We start from the raw sequence: 23317 nt of genomic DNA, 5'->3' as shown, positions 1-23317 counted from the left end.
ATTTTGGCGTTTGGAATTGTTTTCTTGCCACGCCGTGTACCGATCAGATTAATTGATTTTATATTTTGATAGGGCATTTCTGAAGGCGGCAATACCAAATGTGTATTTTTTTTATTGTTTTTAACTGTTTTATTTTCAATGTGGCTAATGGGAGATGATTTAAACTCTTTAGGTTTTTTTTATTTTTTTTTCATATTTTTAAAAACATTTTTTTCTTTTTAATAGTCTCCCTAGGGGACTTATCACTGCACACTGTGAACACTTGTTCATTTCTGCTGATTAGAGCAACATCGCTGTCAACAGCAGAAATGCAGCGTTCCTGTGAGTGCCGAAGGTCTGTGGGCTCTCACAGGATGGGAGTTATGGTAGCGTCAGGGGTCATTAGCTGTCCATGCGCTACCATGTCAATACCAAGGCGTCCTGTGATCACGTCACAAGGCGCCGATGGCGGCAGGGAACAGCGCAATCCCCATCGTGGTCATTTAAATTGTGCTGTCAGTGCAATCTAAAGGATTAACAGGTACGGGTGGATCAGATCAGTAGAGATATGTGAGGAGTACCACGAGCCTGCGGTAACCAGGGGGAGGCGTCCAAGGGCGTACCAGTACTTCCTTGGTCATAAAAGGGTTAAGAAAAAAGGGAGGATATGCAGGCGCTATATATACTTGCATTGTCGCTTATTATTTATTTTTTAGTCCACGATAAATCCAATGCTTAGTACATGATAATCCAAGGTTAATGTTGTTTTTAATCTGTGTGTTCCTAAATGAAAATAAAATTCCATAAAATGTTGCTTAGTCCTTAAAAAGCTTCTGGATTTTTCTTCTTTCATCTTTTAAGGCAAGCACAAGAGGCATCTTTGTGAGTCGGGTGCCGCGCTCCTGCTTCAATTCTATGATGTCACCTTGTCTCTGTCAAAGGGGGTGTTTGTTATTGAATAGGGCTTCCCCTGATGGTTCTTGGAATTATCTTTTCTTTCATGATGCAGGTGCATCTCAATAAATTAGAATATCATAAAGTTAATTTATTTCAGTAATTTTATACAAAAAGGTAAATGCATATATTATATAGAGCCATTACACACAGAGGGATCTATTTCAAGTGTTTTATTTCTGTTAATGTTGATGTTTATGGCTTACAGCCAATGAAAACCCAATAATCATCTCAGAAAATTATAATAATTACCACAAAATACACTTAAATGTTTCCACAAACAGATGTATCCAGGACATTGGCTACTACTGTCGCATTCCTTGTGTCAAGCTGCTCATGACCAATAGACAATGCAAGACGCATCTTACCTGGGCCAAGGAGAAAAAGAACTGGACTGTTGCTCAGTGGTCCAAGTTGTTGTTTTCAGATTAAAGTAAATATTGCATTTCATTGGGCAATCAAGGTCCCAAAGTCTGGAGGAAGAGTGGAGAGGCCACAATCCAAGCTGCTGGAGGTCTAGTGTGAAGTTTCCACAATCAGTGATGGTTTGGGGAGCCATGTCATCTGCTGGTGTAGGTCCACTGTGTTTTATCAAGACCAAAGTCATTGCAGCCGTCTACCAGGAAATTTTAGAGCAGTTCATGCTTCCCTCTAACGACAAGCTTTTTGGAGATGGAAATCTCATTTTCCAGCAAGATTTGGCACTTGTACCAACACCTGGTTTAACCCCTTCCCCCAGGGCCATTTTCCATTTTGTTGGGGGGGGGGGGGTTGCCTCCCCGTCTTCTGAGATCCGTAACTTTTTTATTTTTCCATCAATCTTGCCATATAAGGGTTTATTGTTTTGTGAGATGAGTTGTACTGTTGAATAAAATGATTAGTTTAATCTATAGTAATACAATGAACCAGCAGTGGGAGCTGGAACCCCAGGAGAATGCTAGGTAGGGATTCCCCTCTAGATGGTACTAGACTTAACAAACCAGCAGGGGGAGCCAAAGTACCAGGAGAGTGCTGACAGCAATCCTCCAAAGTCTTCCCAGTGGAAGGTTGTACGGGTCCAAGTCAGAACCAGGAGGTCAACGAGGTACCAGGGGTCAAACGGAAACAGTCTAGGGAGAGCTGCGTCAGGAAGCCAAGAGAAAACGTCAAAGACCGGGGAGCGCAGAAACAGAGTTAATAGACAAGCCGAAGTCGGGAGCCAGGAGAGCAGGTAGTAGCAAGGAGGGCGGAACAACAGGGGAGGGAGGAAGGAGTCCAAGAGGAACGGAGGCGGTCAGGATGGAAAGCATACGGGACAGGAGATAGGGAGAACGTACACCGTCAGAACAAGAGGCGTGGGGAGCAGACACAGTGTACGTGAGGCAGGGAGAAGGAATGTAGTCAGGACGGGATGCAAGATCAGAACAAGCGGTACAATGCAGAGCAGAATTATAACTGGCACCGCATAAACGGAAGTGCCATGAAGATAAAGGCACTGTGATTCCAGGAACGAGGCACGGAGGAGGGGCCCCTCCCCCTGGCCGCACTTCAGGAAACACTGACAGCCGGGGTCATGACAGGTCATGAGGCCACCGGACTCCCAGGTTTCCCAGGAAACCCCCAATGAAAGGCCCTGATCAGTCGGTCGGCTCGCACAGAGCGCACCTACACCAAAGACCTATCTTCGGGCACGTAACCCCTCCAATGAATCAAATACTGGAGGGAAATACGAACCCTCTGAGAGTCGACAATGCATTGAACTTCATACTCCGTCTCACCATCCACCAGAACAGGAGGAGGTGTAGACGGTAAGTCCAAAACCGAACGGACAAAAGGTTTGAGCAACAACTTGTGAAAAATATTGGGAATGCGTAGAGACTGAGGAAGATGCAACCGAAAATCAACTGGGTTAACCACCTCAATAATCTCATAAGGACCGATAAACTTATAGTCCCATCTGCCAAACTGGGTCCTAAGCTCGATGTTCCTGGTGGACAACCACACCTTATCCCCTACCTGAAAGACTGGCTCCACGGAACGTCACCTATGCACATATCCCTTATGGTGACCCTGAGCCCAATTTTCCGCTTGACTTCCCTCCAAACTTCCCCAGATGCTGAATAACAGAATCAACCCCCGGACATCTAGAATCTACAGTGCCTTGCGAAAGTATTCAGCCCCCTTGAATTTTTCAACCTTTTCCCACATTTCAGGCTTCAAACATAAAGATAAAACTTTTAATGTTATGGTGAAGAATCAACAACAAGTGGGACACAATTGTGAAGGTGAACGAAATTTATTACTTATTTTAAACTTTTATAGGCGTGCAATATTATTCATCCTCTTTACTTTCAGTGCAGCAAACTCACTCCAGAAGTTCATTGAGGATCTCTGAATGATCCAATGTTGTCCTAAATGACTGATGATGATAAATATAAGCCCCTGTGTGTAATCAAGTCTCCGTATAAATGCCCCTGCTCTGTGATAGTCTCAGTGTTCTGTTTAAAGTGCAGATAGCATCATGAAGACCAAGGAACACAACAGGCAGATCCGTGATACTGTTGTGGAGAAGTTTAAAGCCGGATTTAGTTACAAAAAGATTTCCACAACTTTAAACATCCCAAGAAGCACTGTGCAAGCAATCATATTGAAATGGAAGGAGTATCATACCACTGTAAATCTACCAAGACCCGGCCATTCATCCACACTTTCATCTCAAAGAAGGAGAAGACTGATCAGAGAGGCAGCCAAGAGGCTCATGATCACTCTGGATGAACTGCAGAGATCTACAGCTGAGGTGGGAGAATCTGTCCATAGGACAACAATCAGTCATACACTGCACAAATCTGGCCTTTATGAAAGAGTGGCAAGAAGAAAGCCATTTCTCAAAGATATCCATAAAAAGTGTTGTTTAAAGTTTGCCACAAGCCACCTGGGAGACACACCAAACATGTGGAAGAAGGTGCTCTGGTCAGATGAAACCAAAATTGAACTATTTGGGCACAATGCCAAATGATATGTTTGGCGTAAAAGCAACACAGCTCATCACCCTGAAAACACCATCCCCACTGTCAAAAATGGTGGTGGAGGCGTTATGGTTTGGAGATGCTTTTCTTCAGCAGGGACAGGGAAGATGGTTAAAATTGATGGGAAGATGGATTGAGCAAAATACAGGACCATTCTTGAAGAAAACCTGTTGGAGCCTGCAAAAAATCTGAGACGGAGATTTGTCTTTCAACAAGACAATGATCCCTAATATAAAGCAAAATCTACAATGGAACGGTTCACAAATAAACGTATCCAGGTGTTAGAACGGCCAAGTCATAGTCCAGACCTGAATCCAATCGAGAATCTGTGGAAAGAGCTGAAAACTGCTGTTCACAAACGCCTCCATCCAACCTCACTCAGCTCCAGCTGTTTACACAGGAAGAATGGGCGAGAATTTCAGTGACTACGTAAGGGGAATACATGAAATAGCAGAAACTGCTGTGTGAATACTGACTTGAAAAATCCAATAGCTATATGCAAGAGTGAAAATGTGAAAAATGGAATCTGCATTACTGCCATGAACATATGAATCAAGAGAAATTTAGCTACTGAATTGATCAATGCAATAGAGCCCCAACACTAGGTTTTTGCACCCAGTTCAGACTTAGAATGGTGTTCCAAACGTTATTCCTTATTTGGGCGAGAATTTCAGTCTCTCCACGTGCAAAACTGATAGACACATACCCCAAGAGACTGCAGCTGTAATGACAGCAAAAGGTGGCGCTACAAAGTATTAACTTAAAGGGGATGAATAATATTGCACGCCCCAATTTTCAATTATTTATTTTTTTATAAAAGTTTAAAATAAGCCATAAATTTCATTCAACTTCACAATTGTGTCCCACTTTTTGTTGATTCTTCACCAGAACATTAACATTTTTATCTTTATGTTTGAAGCCTGAAATGTGGGAAAAGGTTGAAAAATTCTTACGCAAGGCACTGTATATGTTAACATAACAGATGCACTAAATACATTAATTAGACAGGAGGTGCACAAAACGTAATTGCAGTGTAACATATCACATTAATGCGGATTATTAATGGTGGACACAGATTATTCATGTTTTATTATTTAATGTCAATTACAGATAAATTTAATGAACTAGTGGAATTATCATCATTGTTTTTATATCAGTTTTGACATGGTTATTTCTCCATATGAATTTACTCAGGTGGCGTATATATAGGCATTAGAGAAAATATTTTTTCATTGTACTATTGCTGTCCATAAACCCGTTCTGGAAATTAAAAGGTTAATTTGAAATGTGTTACTCTGAAATTACGTTTTGTGCACCTCCTGTCTAATTAATGTATAGATAGAGATAGGAACTTTTTCTTTTTTATATAGGTGATTTGCAAAATATTTACCCGCTAGGAGTCTGATTGTTCTAACAGGAGAGACTCCAAAATGGTTACTGGTTCTTTCTCTTGAGTTGTATTGACGATTTCATTACTCTCAGACTTCTAGTGGCTCCTCTTTAAAAGCAATTTTCTGTGGAAAGAATGGACATCTGTTATGGCTGTGAACGTGTCTAAGGTTTTGGAAGGAGAGAATGTCAGACCTTTAGAGAAAAAGCTGATCTGAGGTGCAGGTAATATATGCATGGAAAGGTTTACTACCTGGAGATGGGCTTCCAGTCTAATCTTCTGAAGACAGGTCGCTCCAACATGGTGTTTATGTTTCCCAACTGATCTTGTTGTAATCACATCAGTTTGTCTGTCCTTATTCTGATGTCAATTTTAGATGATCCACTTTCAAGAGAAGTGACGCTATGGATGAACTTCTAGATGGGGGGGTGTTGCCATCAGAAGACCTTATGAGTTTCATAGTTATTGCGATCTCTTTGAAATGTTTTTTTGTTTTTATGGAACTTATTTCCTTTTCCCATTTTTCAAAAATGTACCCTCATGACACTTCCACTATTTGGCTGCCGGCCATGTGACTTACCCTTATGACGCTTCCACTGATAATCGGTTGCTGGCCACTAGCAGGTTTACGTATACCAAACCAATTCCCTTTTTTTGACACAACCCTTTAACAAAGAAAGGGTGAAACCAGACTTTTCAATTGGAACAGTGGCAAAAATCATTGAATTTAACATTATCTAACACTTCCTGCGCCACGTTGCAAGAAACTTACTTTAAGGTGCTTTCACGCTGGTATTTTACTCCTCAAAAGCTACACAAAATGTCCGTATCTAACTCTCCTTCGTACTGGAGAGAGTGTGGAGAAAATGGGTCTATTTTGCATATTTTTTGGAGTTGTCCAGCTTTAAAAAAGATGTGGGAAGATGTGTGTGATCTAATAAATAAAGTTACATCACAGTTTCATTCTCTCCCCCCAACTGGCACTATTGTTAATTGGTATAGAAGAGTTTAAAGACCCATGCAGACACATAATTTGCTATATTCTACTCGTGATAAAACATCTTATTGCTTCAAAATGGAGACAGGTAGAGGCACCTTCCATAATAGAAATTATTGAATGGATATCATCACATAATTCATACGAGTATAGTTTTGCATTGAAAGAAAAGAACTCTTTGAGATACAAATTGAGATGGTCTTTATGGGCGGAAACATTTATGCCTAGTCTGCATATAACTTAGCCTCCTGACATGTAATGATTATTATTTCTCATGTATATTATTGTTTTTGTTGTTCCAAGTAAGTTGGTGACAAAACGTTTGATGGTAATACTTTTGAAGCATTGGCCATAAAGGCGACACTTAACTGTTGGTTTTTCCTTTTTTCCTTTATGTCTATTCCTGTTTTCCCTTTCCCTAATTCCTCCCTTATTCCTTGTATTTCTTTTTTTAATATGTTAATAAAAAAAATGCAAACCAAAAAAAAAAAAAAAAAGGGTGAAACGCTCGTTAGGGTGCGGTGAAACACAACTATCACTCTGCCTTACATGATAAGTGTTACTAAAGGGATTATTACTATGGCCCCATATAGATTAGGGATATCTCCCTGTTCTTTGCTGCAATGTATGGTTATATCTACATCTATGGACTCTTTACATTAGTATTATTGTACGCTCCTCTCTATTTCTCCTGGATACTCTATACATACTCTAATACTTAGTGGATACTTATACACATATGTCTCCATAACTTGCATCCTATTACTGCTGTATATGTTGCACGCTGCTTCTACCTTTCCTTCATTTATTCTGGGTGTATATATGTGCACAATACATAACCTTTGTATGATATATTTGTATGTCATATATTTATACCTTCTGAGATATTTCTTCTGCCTCCTTTTCCTTTGGAGACTTCAACCTGCAACGGTCGTTACAAAAGTGTAAAGAAAAAATCATTGTGTGAAAGAAATTGTGTTTAACCCCTTCACCGCTATTTTTTTGCTCCCCTTCTTCCGAGAGCCGTAACTTTTTCATTTTTCTGTCAATCTTGCCATATAAGGGGTTATTTTTTGTGGATCAAGTTCTACTTTTAAATGAAACCGTAAGTTTTACTATATAATGTACTGGAAAGCAGCAAAAATCTCCAAGGGCAAAAAAATTGAGATTGCAAATAAACTATCCCAAAAACAATCATGCAGTATTCACTATATGGTAAAACTGATGTGTCGGTGTGATGCCTCAGGTCGGTACGAGTTTGTAGACACCAAACATGTATAGGTTTATTTTTATCTTAGGGGTTAAAAAAACTTCAGACATTTGTCCCAAAAAAGGTGCACTTCTTGCGCCATTTTCCATGATCCATAGCGTTCTCATTTTTCGGGATCTATGTCTCAGTGACGGCTTATTTTTTGCATCTTGAGCTTATGTTTTTAACAATATCATTTTTGCGCCGAAGCGCAGTTTTTATCGCCTTTTATCACATTTTGTGTAAAATTTGCGCAAATGTGATTTTGTCATTTAGAATTATTTTGCCACTACACCGTTTACCGATCAGATTAATTGATTTTATATTTTGATAGATCGGGCATTTCTGAACGCGGCGAAACCAAATATGTGTATGTTTTTTATTTTTTTAACCCTTTAATTTTCAATGGGGCGAATAGGGGGTGATTAGAACTTTTATTTTTTTTATTTTTTTTTAATTTTTTAAAACTTTTTTTTTATTTTTTATATTTTTTTTATTTTACTAGTCCCCCTAGAAGACTGTAATGATCAGCTGTCTGATCGCTGATTGTTTCTTGTAGATCAGAGCAGCATTGCTCTGATCTGCACAAAAGCTGCTCTCCCCTCTGCCGGCTGTAAAAGGAACTGACCCATGATAGCTACAGGAGTCATCACATGACCCTGTGCTACCATGGCAACCATCGGATCCACGTGATCACATTACGTGACTTCTAATGGCGCCGTGTATGTGAATGTTTACCATGGCAAGCATATACAGCGTGCTGTAAGGGGTTAACAGGCATAACAGGGTAGCGAATCGACTCGTGCCTCATACCCGCACATGTCAGCTGTTCAAATCAGCTGACATGTGCAGCGATCGCTGCCAGTGGCAGATGGCAGAGATGAACCTGACTTCATCTATCTCTACCCAGTACATCATACGTCGTGAAAAGGTTGAATGTGTTCTAAAATAAAACCCTGAGGAGATAAAGGTCGCACTTTTTATACATCTGTGGGGAACAATCCGACCCTTCCTGAATCCCTACATCTAGATGGGTGTGAGAAATGGATTTCATCAGGTATTACGAGACTCAGCCGCCTATTGTCCAATAATGATTTCTGCTCGTTTCAGCAATTAGAAGAATTTATCCTCTTCATAGATGTTGTTATCGATATATTCAGGTCTGATCCAGTAAAAAGCGTTTATTACACAAAATACAATTAAAGAACTTGGACAGCGGTCAGACATGATGCTGAGCACAAAATCTAATGCACGGAGAACGTCTGGTGAGATTTCTGGACTTTATAAAGTGCCGCTATCCAAATATGTGGAAAATGATCCTCTTGTTATTATGTGTAAATGGGAAAGGGACATTGGACCGTTACTGACCAACAATGGACAAGGATCCTTGAAGGGGTCAGATCTATATCCCTAGTGGACATTGTAGACTGTCAGAACTATAAATTATCCATAGGGGATATATGACCCCTCTGTTCCTCCACAAGGTCGGCATACGTACAGAGGTCAAATGTGCGGAAGCTGCTGATCTTATACACAGGCTGCGGATCTTATAGACAGGCTGCGGATCTTATACACAGGCTGCGGAGTATAAATACTTTTTTGGAGTAAAGTTATTACAATTGTAAAATCATAATCAGCAGATTTGGTCGGAGATACCAAAGTTTTATATAAGGGAATATAGAACTTACACTGGACATGCAGCACCCCACGGGGCAGGTGTTTTTAACCTGGGCCGGTGGTGCAGATCCTCTGAGTCATCACGGGGTGGCCTGGCCCAGTTCCGTTTCCCCAAGGTGTACAGAAAGGGAGGGTGGTAGGAAGGATGGAGGCGGTAGTTGGTGGAGGATGGGGGTCACGGGTGAGGAAAGTCTCTAGATGATCATGACGCCACCTGTGGTACGCAGCCAGGGAAGGGCTGCCGCTGCAAGTGCTGCTCTTCAGGGCTGATGGTGAGGGTTGCAGCCGGGATGGTGTCACTCCCTGCAGGCGCAGCGGGATCACCCCAAGAGGATGATGGAGGACAGGGACGGTAGTGGTGGTAGTCCCCGTTGGCGACGCAGCGCTTAGCGCCGGCAAAATGAGAGGCAGAGGCAGGGGCTTTGGTTCCAGATCTTTTACTCACAGTTTGTCTTAGTGCTGCCCCAGAGTACCGATTCCTGCCACAATGGGCTCCAGTCGATTCTGGATCTGTAGAAGGTTGATATCAGTGTCACAGCCGGTGATGCGCTAAGTATCGGATCCCCGAGGCGTGAAGCACTTGGGGATCCCGGTGTCAGTTAAGTATCCCGTCTTGTATGCTGATAGCGCGGTTCCGATGTGGGGCCGGCCGAAGACTTCGGCCCCGGATCCTATGTGATATTTGGCTCCAGGAAAATGAGACAGGTCTGGTGGCTTTTAAGGTGGTTCTTGCGACGATTGCAGAATTGGTAGATAACTTAAATTATATCTGCCCTGAGGTCTGTACCCAGAAGAGTCGGTCCTGTGGAAGCAGCCGCCTGCTTCACCCCAGCAACCGTGTGTAGACTCCTTGGCTCACGGAGCTGCTGTCCAGCACGTCCGCTCAGCTCTGTGTCTGCAGCTACACTCCCCATTGCATGTGTTGTCGGTTCAGGAAGCTGTTGCCCCTATGCGCTGCCACCGGCTGGTTCACTACTCTCACTAGGTCAACCTGTTTCCCTCCCGTGTGCTCCTAACTTCCCCTGATGGTTGCCTATCCCTGACCCTGGGTCCCAGTTCAGTGGATCCGGGGAGCACCTGGTGCAGTGGCGTCCTATAAACCCAACCGCTGTAGTGACCCCTACTTTGACTCGACCCTGGCCCAGTCCCCATTGGGGAGGGCAACCTACTGCGTAAGTGTGTGTTTTTGTGGTGTAACCAGCATCGACCTTTGTTAGACCCAGGATAGGTACTACACCCTGAGGGAGGTGCAGTACTCTGTGACGCCTGAAGCCGCAGGGGCGCCACAGACACACGTGGGAAAACTGCGGTAGGACGATTATTGTTTCTTACACATAAATTGATAACATTTAGATGGATTCAGACGACCCTCCGACAAAATGTGATTAACAAAGTCATTACTACAGGATGCTATGAGAAGGGGATTTATTCTAAAAGAAAAGCTGGAGCCAAAAATGAGAGACTCTGGACCCGGGGCTGGAGACTTCGGGCTTCCAGCGTGTCAGTACGAGGCGGGGTCTTTGTCCCTGGAGCTTCTCTACTTGGTATAATGAGACTCACTCATCTTATTCATATAAAAAGCGTCTGAGTAACATAGAAACTGCCTAAATATGAGGAGCTTGTCTGATCTATAAGTCACTGTATAAAGAGCTATGGAGACAGCGTTATTCTTATGTATCAACTGTGATGTTGTTGTAGCCCTAATATTTCTGTACATGACGTCTCTGTATAGATAATCTTACACAAGCATTACAGATTGGGAAAACGTGGAAATGGAAGAGGGGTATTTTACTGTAATTTTTGTTCAAAAAATAAATCATTAATATGATACTTCATCCCACCATTTTTGTTGTACACTCAAGGCAAAATTTGGATTTTAAAAAAGAATTTAAAATCATAGAAAATGTAATCAAGGTCCTCGTGTGGAGAAATAAACAGCCGAGGAAAGGAAAGAAAAGGACGAAAAGTTCATATTTTCTAAATAAAAACAAAACAAAACCCAGAAGATAAGCTTAAATTGTTATGTCAGGCCTTAAGGTACCGTTACACTTAGCGACGCTCCAGCGATCTCACGAGCGATCTGACCTGGCAGGGATCGCTGGAGCGTCGCTACATGGTCGCTGGTGAGCTGTCAATCAGGCAGATCTCCACAGCGATCAGAAATCAGCCACCAGCGACCTGTGTAATGACGCTGTGATTGGTAACCATAGTACACATCGGGTTACTAAGCAAAGCGCTTTGCTTATAGTTACCCGATGAGTACCTTGGCTATGTGTGCAAGGAGCAGGGAGCCGGCTTCTAGAAGCTGCGGACGCTGGTAACCAAGGTAAATATCAGGTAACCAAGCAAAGCGCTTTGCTTGGTTACCCAATGTGTACCTTGGTTACCAGCGTTTGCAGAAGCCGGCTCCCTGCACATTCAGATCGTTGCTCTCTCGCTGTCAAACACAGTGATGTGTGCTTCACAGCGGGAGAGCAACGACCAAAAAATGGTCCAGGACATTCAGCAACGACCGGCGACCTCACAGCAGGGGCCAGGTCGTTGCTGGATGTCACACACAGCGACATCGCTAGCAAGATCGCTGTTGCGTCACAAAAAACGTGACTCAGCAGCGATGTCGCTTAGTGAGACGTGGCCTTTATAGGAGTTAAAATGGATATACAGTACTTTTGGGGGAAAAATAGTTAATAGTTCAAACTTTCTTAGTGAGAAATTGCAGCAATAAGAGTATTGTATACAAGATATTTACTGCCATAATGAGGGAACAGGTTGGGCGACCTCTGCTCCAGCAAAAAGGAAATGGAGGAAGAAGAAATGAGGAACATTCGTTTAGATACTCAAACTTTATTGGAAAAAAATGTTTGGGTGTCAGGTTATTGGGATAATTCAGTAAGTATTTACAATCAAAGTCCCCTTAGAACCTATAATATGTGTATTGGGGAATAGAGAAGGGAGTCAGTTCCCAATGATGAGGAAAAAACTACTAAACTTATCAGAAAGTGATTATAGAAACTCGATCACAGCAGATGCTCCCACAAAGAAGGAATGGATGGTAGATGGAAATAGTAATGTGTAATATGAACATGTTTATTATTGTAGTATAGAGAAGTTACAGACATTGTTCAGACATGGAGATTGTGCGCTGAAAGTAACTGTAATGAATGGCAGATCACTGAGATTGGGAGTTAGGAAGAAGAAGGAGGAGGAATGTTGGGTATTTTGGGGGGAAGGTTACTGTACACCTGTACATATAGTGAATATATAAATATATAACAATGTGAAATGCTCAATGCACATGGAATATTATTTTTTATTTGATTTTTAGAAAACAGACGTCTATTAGTAACTGTATATATTATAATTCTAATGTAACTTCTAGCGTGCTTTCCCTTTCTTCTTTACTTTCTTGTCTTTACGTTGTCTCTTCTGTGTTTTCTTCTTCAGTTTGCCATATATACTGCTGCTCACCATTATTGGCAGCTTTTCATTTTCTTCATACACTGCACAATATCTTTAGAAATAAATGGAATTGTACTAAAGTTATATCCTCAGGATTTTTTAATTAGTGGTCCAAAAAGTAATACAACAATAAAACATTGTCACTTACATGTTGCAATTTCAAAGAAGAAACAGAATAAACAGCATGTGCAACAATAAAAGCCCCTAATTAATACTTGGCTACACCTCTAATTAATACTTGGTTGCACCCCTAATTAATACTTTGTTGCACCCCTAATTAATACTTGGTTACACCCCTAATTAATACTTGGTTACACCCCTAATTAATACTTGGTTACACCCCTAATTAATACTTGGTTGCACCCCTAATTAATACTTGGTTGCACACCCTTTGGCATTGATGAGCCTCCAAACGTTCCTTGTAGCCATCTATAAGCTTCTTGCACCTCTCCTCTGGTATTTTCTCGCACTCTTCCCTTATAGTTTGGCCAAGCTCTTGAATGTTTGCAGGGTTCTTTCTCCCAATGGCAGATTTCAGCTCACCCCAAAGATTTTCAATGGGATTGAGGTCAGGACTCATTGCTGGCCATTTTAAAAGTCTATTTTTTCTTTTTCAACCATTCCTGTATACTTTTGAATGTGTGCTGTTTGGTCATTGTCTTGCTGGAGGACCCAAGTTTTTTTACACTCAGTAGCACATTTTGCTCTAAAATTTCTTGATAATTCTGTGAGTTCATGATTCCTGTGATACGGTCAAGGCCTCCAGTACTAGACGCAGCAAAGCAACACCATAGCATTATGGATCCTCCACCATGCTTAGAGGTTGTTAGGGTGTTATTTTCCTTAAAAGCTTCATTGCACCATCTACAAACAAACTGTTGCTTTGCAATGCCTAAAAGGTCTCTTTTTGTATCATATGTCCACAGAACATTTTCCCGGAAGGAGTGCAGTTTCTCAATATACTTTTGGCAAAGATCAGTCTTTCCTTTTAATGTTTTTTCTTCAGCAATGGTTCCTTCCTTGGCCTTGCCCAAAAAGCTCTGCGTGGTTTAGTATGTGGCGTATGGTACTTGTTGAAACCATTATCCCAGAATGTTCCAAGTTGTCCTTCAGGTCTTTGAATGTTTGACAAGGTGGTTTTTCCTCTATTTGCACCAACCTTCAAATACATCTCTTGTAAATTTTCCTCTCTTCCCCATGCCCAGGGATGCTCTTGATGGTTTCATGCTTGGCAATCTTCTTAATAACATTGCACACTGTTGAAACTGGGATACCAAGGTCTTTGGAGATGGCCTTACACCCTTTGGAAGTCTTGTGTTTGCAATTAATAGCAGTTTTGATGTCCTCAGACAGCTCCTTTGTCTTCACCATTGTGAGAAAAGAACAGGGCCTAATATGTGGCTTTTTAAAATACTAAAGTCATTATTCATTGGCTAATTCATGTCACATGGGCACTGACAATTTATCACAGGTGATTCTCATTTGAAATTCACCACATGTGAGTCAAAATGTGTTTCCATACTAAGTTAATGTAAAGGGTGCCAATACCAGTGTCACAACAGCTTTATGTTTTTTAACTTTTCCTTCCCATTGTTTTATGTTTTAAATTGTTGTTTATCATTTTCTCTTTTGTATTTAACATGAGTGCTCTATACAAATAAGCTGTTTCACTTGATTTATTTTTTTCAGGAGATATTCCACATTATGTACTTCAACTTCTTGGGTGTCAATAATGATGAGCAAGACTGAATATGATTTCTCCCCATGTGAATTTTTTTTAGTGGTAAACAAATTATAAATTCCAATTAAACCATTTCTCACCTTCTAGGTATGATAATGGCTTCAACCATTGTGAGTTTTGTGATGTTTAAAATGATGCACTTGTGTAAAGTATTTCCTTCATTCTAATCACAAGGGTTTCGCCCCTGTATGATGTCTTTGGTGTTTAGCAAAATTTTATTGATCTGCAAAACATTTCTCACATTCTGAACATGAAAATGGCTTCACCTGTGTGTGATTTCTATGATGTATAACAAAATTTGATTTATTTGCAAAATATTTCCCGCATTCTGAACATGAAAAGGGTTTCTCCCCTGTGTGAATTCTTTTGTGTTTAGCAAGAGTTGATTGACCTGCAAAACGTTTCCCGCATTCTGAACATGAAAAGGGTTTCTCCCCTGTGTGAATTCTTTTGTGTTTAGCAAGAGTTGATTGAACTGCAAAACGTTTCCCACATTCTGAACATGAAAAAGGTTTCTCTCCTGTGTGAGTTCTCTGATGCATAATAAGATTGGATTTACGTACAAAACATGTCCCACATTCTGCACATGAAAATGGCTTCTCCCCTGTGTGAGTTCTCTGGTGTCTAACAAGATGTGATTTAAGTGCAAAACATTTCCCACATTCTGAACATGAAAAAGGCTTTTCCCCTGTGTGAGTTCTCTGATGTGTAACAAGATGTGATTTTAGGTTAAAACATTTCCCACATTCTGAACATAAATATGGCTTCTTTTCTGTGTGAGTTCTCTGGAACATAACAGACTCTGAAGAAAATCTTTTCTCCCCTCTGTGATTTTTTTTATGGATTTTTCCATATTCTGAAGTTGAAAACAGCTTCTTTGCTGTAAGAGCACTTTGATTTGTAATGCCTCTTTTGTGACTTTTATTTTTCTTAATAGACTGTGATAAATCAGAAGATTGGACTTGTTTAAAAGAATCAAATGATAGATCTTTGCTGTGAAGGGATGATGGTGTATCTGGAATAGAGGCATTCACTTCAGTTATATCTTGTGTGATATCAAGGTCAGCTGATTTAAAAATTGAAGATGTCAGTTGTGCCTCTAATCTCCTCGTACAGACATCTGCCAAGAACAAAAATTATTTTTAATAATATATTCAAAGTTAAGGATATAAATTTATAAAATAGCTTGTAATGCCGTTACTGGCATCCCCGCAGTTTTACCTTCCCGGCCGTCCAATGGTGGCTTCCATGTCCACAGTCCCTGCCACAGTCTTTCAGGACCTACAATATGCCAGGCAGGTCTCCTGGGAGTGTGCTTAAATCATTTGTGCTCCTCTTACTAAAGGGTCAGTGTACCCTAACCCAGCCTCTCAACTTATGTCTAAGAGGCACTAGGAATTTAAAGCATCCTCCCTCTATGAGAGGTGCTTGGGCAACGTGGTCTATCCTTAGATACGGGTTGCTAGTTGTCAGTTTCTGTTCTATTTGCTGAGTCTTAGGCTATATGCGCATGCTGATGTTTTTGCATATCTCAAAAAATCTTAATTACTTACCAGAAATGGGATTTTCAGAAGCCCATGACAGCACCACCTGAGAGATAGGTTCCGCCCACATCAGGACAGGAAACCCACTGATAAAAAGGCGGTACCTCTCCTCCACATCAGTAGGTTTACAGAGCCAGAGAGGACCAACAAAACACAAACAAAAATGTTAATCACACCACCACCAAAGGAATACACCATTAACTCTAACACTCCCCGAAGGGTGCCCATAACCAGTGAATGGGGGGGAACTAAGGGTGCTGTCATGGGCTTCTGAAAATCCCATTACTGGTAAGTAATTAAGATTTTTCCCTTTCGCCCATGACAGCACCACCTGAGAGATTCTAGAGACCAATCACCTTAGGGAGGGACCACCGCCTGTAATACCCGTCTACCAAGAAGGGTCGGCCGTGGAGAACAAGTCAAGTCTATAGTGACAGAAAAAGGTTGAGGAAGAGGACCAAGTGGCGGCCCTGCATATATGATCAATAGACATTAGTTTCCATCAGGACAGGAAACCAAACTGATGTGGAGGAGAGGTACCGCCTTTTTATCAGTGGGTTTCCTGTCCTGATGTGGGCGGAACCTATCTCTCAGGTGGTGCTGTCATGGGCGAAAGGGAAAACGCTGCGTTTCTGGAAACAAAAAACACAAAAAAAACGCACCCGCGGCAAAAACGCATCGGTAAAAACGCTGCGTTTTTTATTGCGTTTTTGGCTGTGTTTTGCTGCGTTTTTGATCACTGCGTTTTGCTGCATTTTTCCAATGCATTGCATGGGTGGAAAACGCAGAAAAGAATTGACATATTCAGGTGTTTTTTCACCTTAAAAACACGGCTTAAAAAAAGCAGGTTGCGGACAGCAAAAAGAAAAAGTCATAGACTTTGCTGGGGAAGCAAAGTCATGCAGTTTTAAGCTCAAAAACACACCACAAAAACACGGTAAAAAACACAACGTGCGCACATAGCCTTATGCTGTGTTTTCGAACAGGTGTCTGTATCCTGGTATCCGCTGTGCCCAGGAAATATGCTGCATGTATCTATATCAGCTGTGCCTGCCGTATCTGCTGTACCTGTCGTTTCAGCTGTCAAATCTGCTTAGGCCAGATGTCAAATCTGCACCCAACCACATCAGTGACTGTCAGTATCCAATCCCCGCTGCTGCAGTACCAGGACTCCCCGGAGTAGCACCTGGCATCTACCTTCCAACAAAAGCCTAATCTCACCATCAAAGGCTCTAGTGAAGCTGAGGTAGCCGCTTAGATACACCCCTCCTGGTTGAGACGATACTGCGGTCCAGTGGGCCCACTCCCATTTGCACCGGCAAGCATAACAGTTTGCCCAGGCCATGGCTCCCACTATCTCCAGAACTCCTCAGCTCGCAGGTATGCAGCAAGAGAACGTCCATCAATGGGAACAAAAAGACCCGATCCTGATCAGTGGCTATGTCAGTGGACACCCGTTTGCAAGCCTTCTGACCAGCACAAACCTATCCTCATCATCAGAGGCTCTACTGAAGATGAGGTAGTTGCTTAGTTATGCACTTTCTGGTTGATTCAGTGCTGTGGCCCAGTGGGTCACTCTCGCTCGCACACGTGTGTATAACATAGCTAAAGAAATTACAAGTTATATAAATTGTAATTACCGTATTTTTCGGACTATAAGACGCACCAGACCATAAGACGCACCCTGGTTTTAGAGGAGGAAAATAGGAAAATAAAATTTTACGCAAAAAATGTGGTCATGACACACTGTTATGGGGCGATAATCTGCTGCTGCCACTGTTATGGGGGTAATGTCCCCAAATTCTCTACTAGGGTACCCCATCCTGGTAATGATCCTCCTGCCTTGTATATATATATATGTCCCTCATACTGGTATAGCCCCATCTTGCTATATACTGCCATCCTGGTATGTGCCCCTATCCTGGTATGTGCTCCCATACTGCTATATACGCCATCATCCTGCTAATATACCCCCCATCATCCTGCTATATACGCCATCATCCTGCTCATATACCCCCAATCATCCTGCTCATATATCCGCCATCATCCTGCTCATATATTCCCCATCATCCTGCTCATATACCCCCCATCATCCTCCTGGTATACCCCCATCATCCTGCTATATGTCCTGCATCCTGTGGCACACAGAAAAAAAAATAAACGTTCATACTCCCCTTTCCTCGCTCCACGCAGCATCGCTCCTCCTCCTGTCTGTGCCGGCAGTGCTGTGGGAGCCGGCCACGATTCCTGCAGCATCGAGATGTCCTCCTGTCTGTGCCGGCGCGGCTGTGGGGACACGTGCGCACAGCGATGACGTCATCGCGGTGAGCACCGCTAGTCTCCACACAGCGCGGCCGGCAGACAGGAGGACATCGCGATGCTGCAGGGATTGTGGCCGGCTCCCACAGCGCTGTCAGCAGACAGGAGGACATCGTGGTGCTGCAGGGGAACGGTGAGTACACTGATTCACTGCACCTCGTGCTGATGATGACGCGCGGAGGGCAGTGAATACAGCCGCACATGATCACTCCAGGCTGTAGTTGCCAGGGGTGATCACGGCCGGCTCTTTACTATGCGCGCACCTCTCGCCCATTACCCCGCCCACCTGTCAGCACCGGCTTAAGCGCTGAGAGATGGGCGGGAGGATGGGCGTGCATATGTAAGGAGCGGGCCCACGTGGTCACGGCAGACGCTGCTGCTGCCTGCTCGTGCCCCCGATGACCCGCTCCATCACAGCACCCTCATTCCCAGCAGCCATGCCCTACATTCAGACCATAAGACGCACCCCCCACTATCCCCCAACATTTGGGGGGAAAAAAAGTGCGTCTTATAGTCCAAAAAATATGGTATTTATACAAGAAAACCATTTACAATCTCACATTAGTCCTCAGAGCAGGAACCAGTAGGCCATGATGTTCAACCCTCTATATTCATTTTGCTTCTCATATATTGGAATAATAAGCCATCAAATAATATTTTGTAGCATAAAATGATACCAAACTGCTTCTCTGTCAGTGGAAAAATGGAGGGTTCCACAATGGTTGTAGCTGAAAGACTCTTGATAAAGAGATATGGCTTCCTAATCCAATCCAGCAAATCCCAGAGCCAAATATCCTCGATGCTTCTCAGCCTTGCCGTGTACCCAGACACTGTTACCATCCACATGTATGGCATTGCCACAGGGAAGAACCCACATAAATATTCACAGTTTGTCTTGTGGAGAACAAGCCGGGCACTATGTGTTGGCCACTAAAATGGTAGATTTGCAATTTTCACTCTGCAACATCCACTCCATGCTAATTTCCAGAGTCATTTAGTCTAAAGCAGAATATGGTAAATGCTATTTACTGACTATATGTTGTGGCTTCACTATTTGTTTTAAGAGCATCAAATGCAATGTTTGATCACTTCTAATTCTTTTACATTTTTGGAGAATTTCAGTTGTTTTTAAATAAATGCAAAACAAATGAATCTTACATTACAGCTAAGATAAAGTAGAATATGCCACAGAAAAAAAAATCTCAGAAACACTGGGATCAGATTCAGCATTACAAAGGTGTTATCATGTAAAGTGACAGATGTCAGATTGGAGAAATGGGGCCTGGATAGGAGCAGAAAACTGGCTGCAGTGGAAAGGCATGAAATAAGAGCGGCTTTGGTACTAACTACTATAGAGGGAGGGGAGCCAGCCCGATCTCAAAATGGCATGCATCATATAAAAAGTGCTAATTCACGGATTTATTCCAACTGTACTATAATAAAAAAATGAGATTTTTAGCAAATAATTGATCAATTTTTTGAGCCACACCTGCCACGTCACGGCAAAGCTCAATAGGGGGATCCTACACTATATTATGTATTTCATGTGCCATGCGGCCTCCTAGATAAAATTAAAAGCAGAACCTAATGGAGCACACATACCTGTAACCTGTATATAGCCGCTTCCATGTTGCAAAAGAGGTAATAATGGATAAAGGGCAGCCCAGGTCCCAGCAGGTGGAGCAAGCTCTACACATACCAGGACTATATCAGAACTGACCTTCCCAGTGCCAGACAGCAACCATTGATAAAGGCGGAAATTAAATACATAATATAGAGTAGAACCCCCCTATTGAGATTTGCTGTGACGTTGGCAGGGGTAGCTCAAAAAATTGATCAGTTATTTGCTAAAAATCTCATTTTATTATAGTACAGTTGGAAAAAATCCGTGAATTAGCAATTTTTACATGATGCATGGATTTCAGATCATGCTGGCTCCCCTTTCTCTGTTACAACCACTATAGAGATAACTGTGACTATAGAAAATAACATATTTACTAAAATGACCGCCCTCCACCCCGACAGCCTTCACCGTCAGTGATTTAGTAACTAGAGGTGCCACATCTGGAGTAATTACAGTATGTGGCTCGGGGGCTCTCGGCAATCCAGACTATTGTAGGGACCAATATTTTCTGAATGATGCGATTCCTGAAGACATATTAGACATGCTCCAGTACAATAGTGACAGAACTAAAATATATAAATAAAATATCAAATTTTTATTGAAAAGTACATAAAAAAAACAGTCATGCAAAGAATATAAAATCAGGACAGGGATACACCCTAATAGCAGCAATACAGGGGACAGTACAAGTAAAACCATATATAATACTATGAAAAAACAATATAGTGCATGGAATAGTAAAATACAGGGCCTATGGAGAACTGAAACTGTATTAAGTGTGCCAGTGCAAAAAGAATCCCCAAAATACACTGTGAATATCAACATATGTAAGGTCTAAGGGACAATCGTAAAATAAGCGCAATGATATAATAGCAAGTGGGTATTAAATGAATACCTTAGTAGATGGTCAAAATATTCTGCAAGCTGCTGACCCCGACGTATGTTTCGTCTGCAAGTAACTTGCTCGGGGGGTGCTATTTCTTTTTTTATGTAATTTTCAATAAAAATGTGATATTTTATTCATATATTTTGGTTGTATCACTATTTTCGTTTTGGTGGTTCTGCCTACACCTCTTGGGGAATTTTTGATTTGCACCTTCACTTACTGTGACTAAAAACAGAGTTTTTGATTTTTGATGCTTGAGTACAAGTTTTTTTTATAGTGAACATTTGTGGAATTCTAAACAAACAAAATATCTTTCAGGCTCTTGAAGGTAAAAATATCAGATCTTTGTGTTAATTACTTTCCTTTTTTTCATTCTAATTATATTGTGGAAATCACGTGGGTGGGCTGCCCGGCTGTACCCTCTATGGGATAATTCAACCCTATCAGCACATTCAGCAGAAGGGACAGAAGAAAGATCCATCAATAAGATGCCAAAATACTAGGAAGATGGATTCATTGTTCTAAATGTGAGAAACAATAGGAATCTTGTATTTATGATACTTATTAATGGCGAATAAAAATATAATAAATGATATTACAAAGCAAGTTTTCCAGTCTACTGAGGTCTCTTCATCAACTACAAGATTATTATTTTGTTTCTCCCACTGAGAGCAATCAATCTTTATTCACCTGGAGAACACGGCACCAAACTAAGAATCTAGGACGTCACCAGCATCATTACCCTCCGCTTTCTCTTAGGGGTCCACCATACTGATTAGATTCTTCTTCCCATGATTTTCTAAGTTGTCTGCACATTCTACGTACGCTGTCATTTGGCTTTGCAGATAGGAAATCTGGGCAGCTTGGGTGGAGGAGCATGTGGTGGTCTAGCAGCAAAATGGTGACCATTTGATATGGCCGGACTACAACCCTGATAAAGCAGCCACAGCCGGTGACTGAGAAGAATCTGTGACTTCTCTGCATTTAGTGGTCACTACTCACCTGGCCGGTTATCTGTAGGAATCTCCTCTTTACTCCGCTCATCACCCCTCACATATGTCTCTGTAGTATTAATATGGGGCAGATCTTCCCCCTGAAACAAATATTGTAAAAGTCACAGACAGATGGAGAAGTCCCATCTATGATCAGCTCTAATCCTGCCATCTCCACCGCTCTCATTACACAAGTATAACACATATAATACTGGAGGATAAAACAAGACTGAGCACAAGACCTTCACAGCCGTCTACACATCATAGGGAGATTTCATGGCACCTTCTCTCCATCTACCTGATGATCCTGAGGAACATCGGGATCTTCTTGTTTACAGTCCTGTAGGAGAAGAGGACGGGGACATCTCTCTGGTGTTGTCCTCTTACTGGATAGAGCTGGAGGAGACACATACAGGGACTGAATTCATTCCTTACATACAGATAATTATAGGCCGTGTGTATTTAGTCCTGTCTATTACCTGGTGATGTGAGGGGCTGGGGATCCTCCAACATGACGTCCTTGTACAGATCTTTGTGTCCTTCTAAATACTCCCACTCCTCCATGGAGAAATAGACGGTGACGTCCTGACACCTTATAGGAACCTGACACATACAATGATACCGTCACCCCCGATCCCTTCATAGCATTACTGTATAATGTCCCAGCATTCCCAGCAGTGTCACCTCTCCAGTCAGCAGCTCAATCATCTTGTAGGTGAGTTCTAGGATCTTCTGGTCATTGATGTCCTCATGTATCGGGGGGTGAGGTGGAGGCCCCGTGATTGGACTCAGGGGTCTTCCCCATCCCTCAGACACAGGGGCCTGACAGCGCTCACTAGAGGTCTTCTTCACTACTGTGTAATCCTGGTTATGGAGAGACACAGTAATAAATCTCACTCCAGACATTTCCAGAGTCCTCACCTCTCCAGTTCTGTCCATCTGTTATTCCCATAGATAAGAATGATGTAATGTGACGTCATCAGAATCTCTCACCTCTCCAGTAAGCCGGAAGAGGATCTCTAGGGTGAGGTGTAATATCCTCTCCGCCATCTTGTCCCTGTCCATAGCCATCCTTCACGGGGCAATCAGGAGAATTCTCTTCTATAGAAGATCTCCACTGAGAGGATCCAATATTGAAGGGACCTGAATGGGGAGAAGATGACGATGTAACATCATAAAGAATCCGCTGTAATAATACAATTAATAGAGATAATAAGGGGAAACAAATCAGGAGAACATTCTGGGGGAACATTATACTGTGTGAGGATAGAAAGGGGCCGAGGACTGAGGGTAGAAAGGGGCCGAGGACCGAGGGCAAAAAGGGATCGAGGACCGAGGGCAGAAAGGGGCCGAGGACCGAGAGCAGAAAGGAGCCGAGGACCGAGGGCAGAAAGGGGCCGAGCACCGAGGGCAGAAAGGGGCCGAGGACCGAGGGCAGAAAGGGGCCGAGGACCGAGGGCAGAAAGGGGGCGAGGACTGAGGGCAGAAAGGGGCCAAGGAC

General features: G+C 42.3%; 1 protein-coding gene across 1 annotated transcript in view; it reads right to left on the bottom strand.

Moving 5' to 3' along the window:
- The window catches only part of LOC142268471 (uncharacterized), a 202153-nt gene extending 179199 nt beyond the window's left edge, over positions 1-22954 (bottom strand). The window contains exons 1-3 of the mRNA XM_075332359.1: positions 22810-22954; positions 22501-22680; positions 22296-22419 (exon numbers count right to left, since the gene is read on the bottom strand). Coding sequence (XP_075188474.1) covers positions 22296-22419; positions 22501-22680; positions 22810-22887 — 382 coding nt within the window. The 5' untranslated portion in view covers positions 22888-22954. The remainder of the gene's footprint in view (positions 1-22295; positions 22420-22500; positions 22681-22809) is intronic.
- Positions 22955-23317: the final 363 nt, after the last annotated feature.

Source organism: Anomaloglossus baeobatrachus, unplaced genomic scaffold (genome assembly GCF_048569485.1).
Source record: "Anomaloglossus baeobatrachus isolate aAnoBae1 unplaced genomic scaffold, aAnoBae1.hap1 Scaffold_302, whole genome shotgun sequence".
Lineage (NCBI taxonomy): Eukaryota > Metazoa > Chordata > Amphibia > Anura > Aromobatidae > Anomaloglossus > Anomaloglossus baeobatrachus.
Note: the sequence above shows the minus strand (reverse complement) of the source record. Positions and strands in the feature narration are given on the sequence as shown.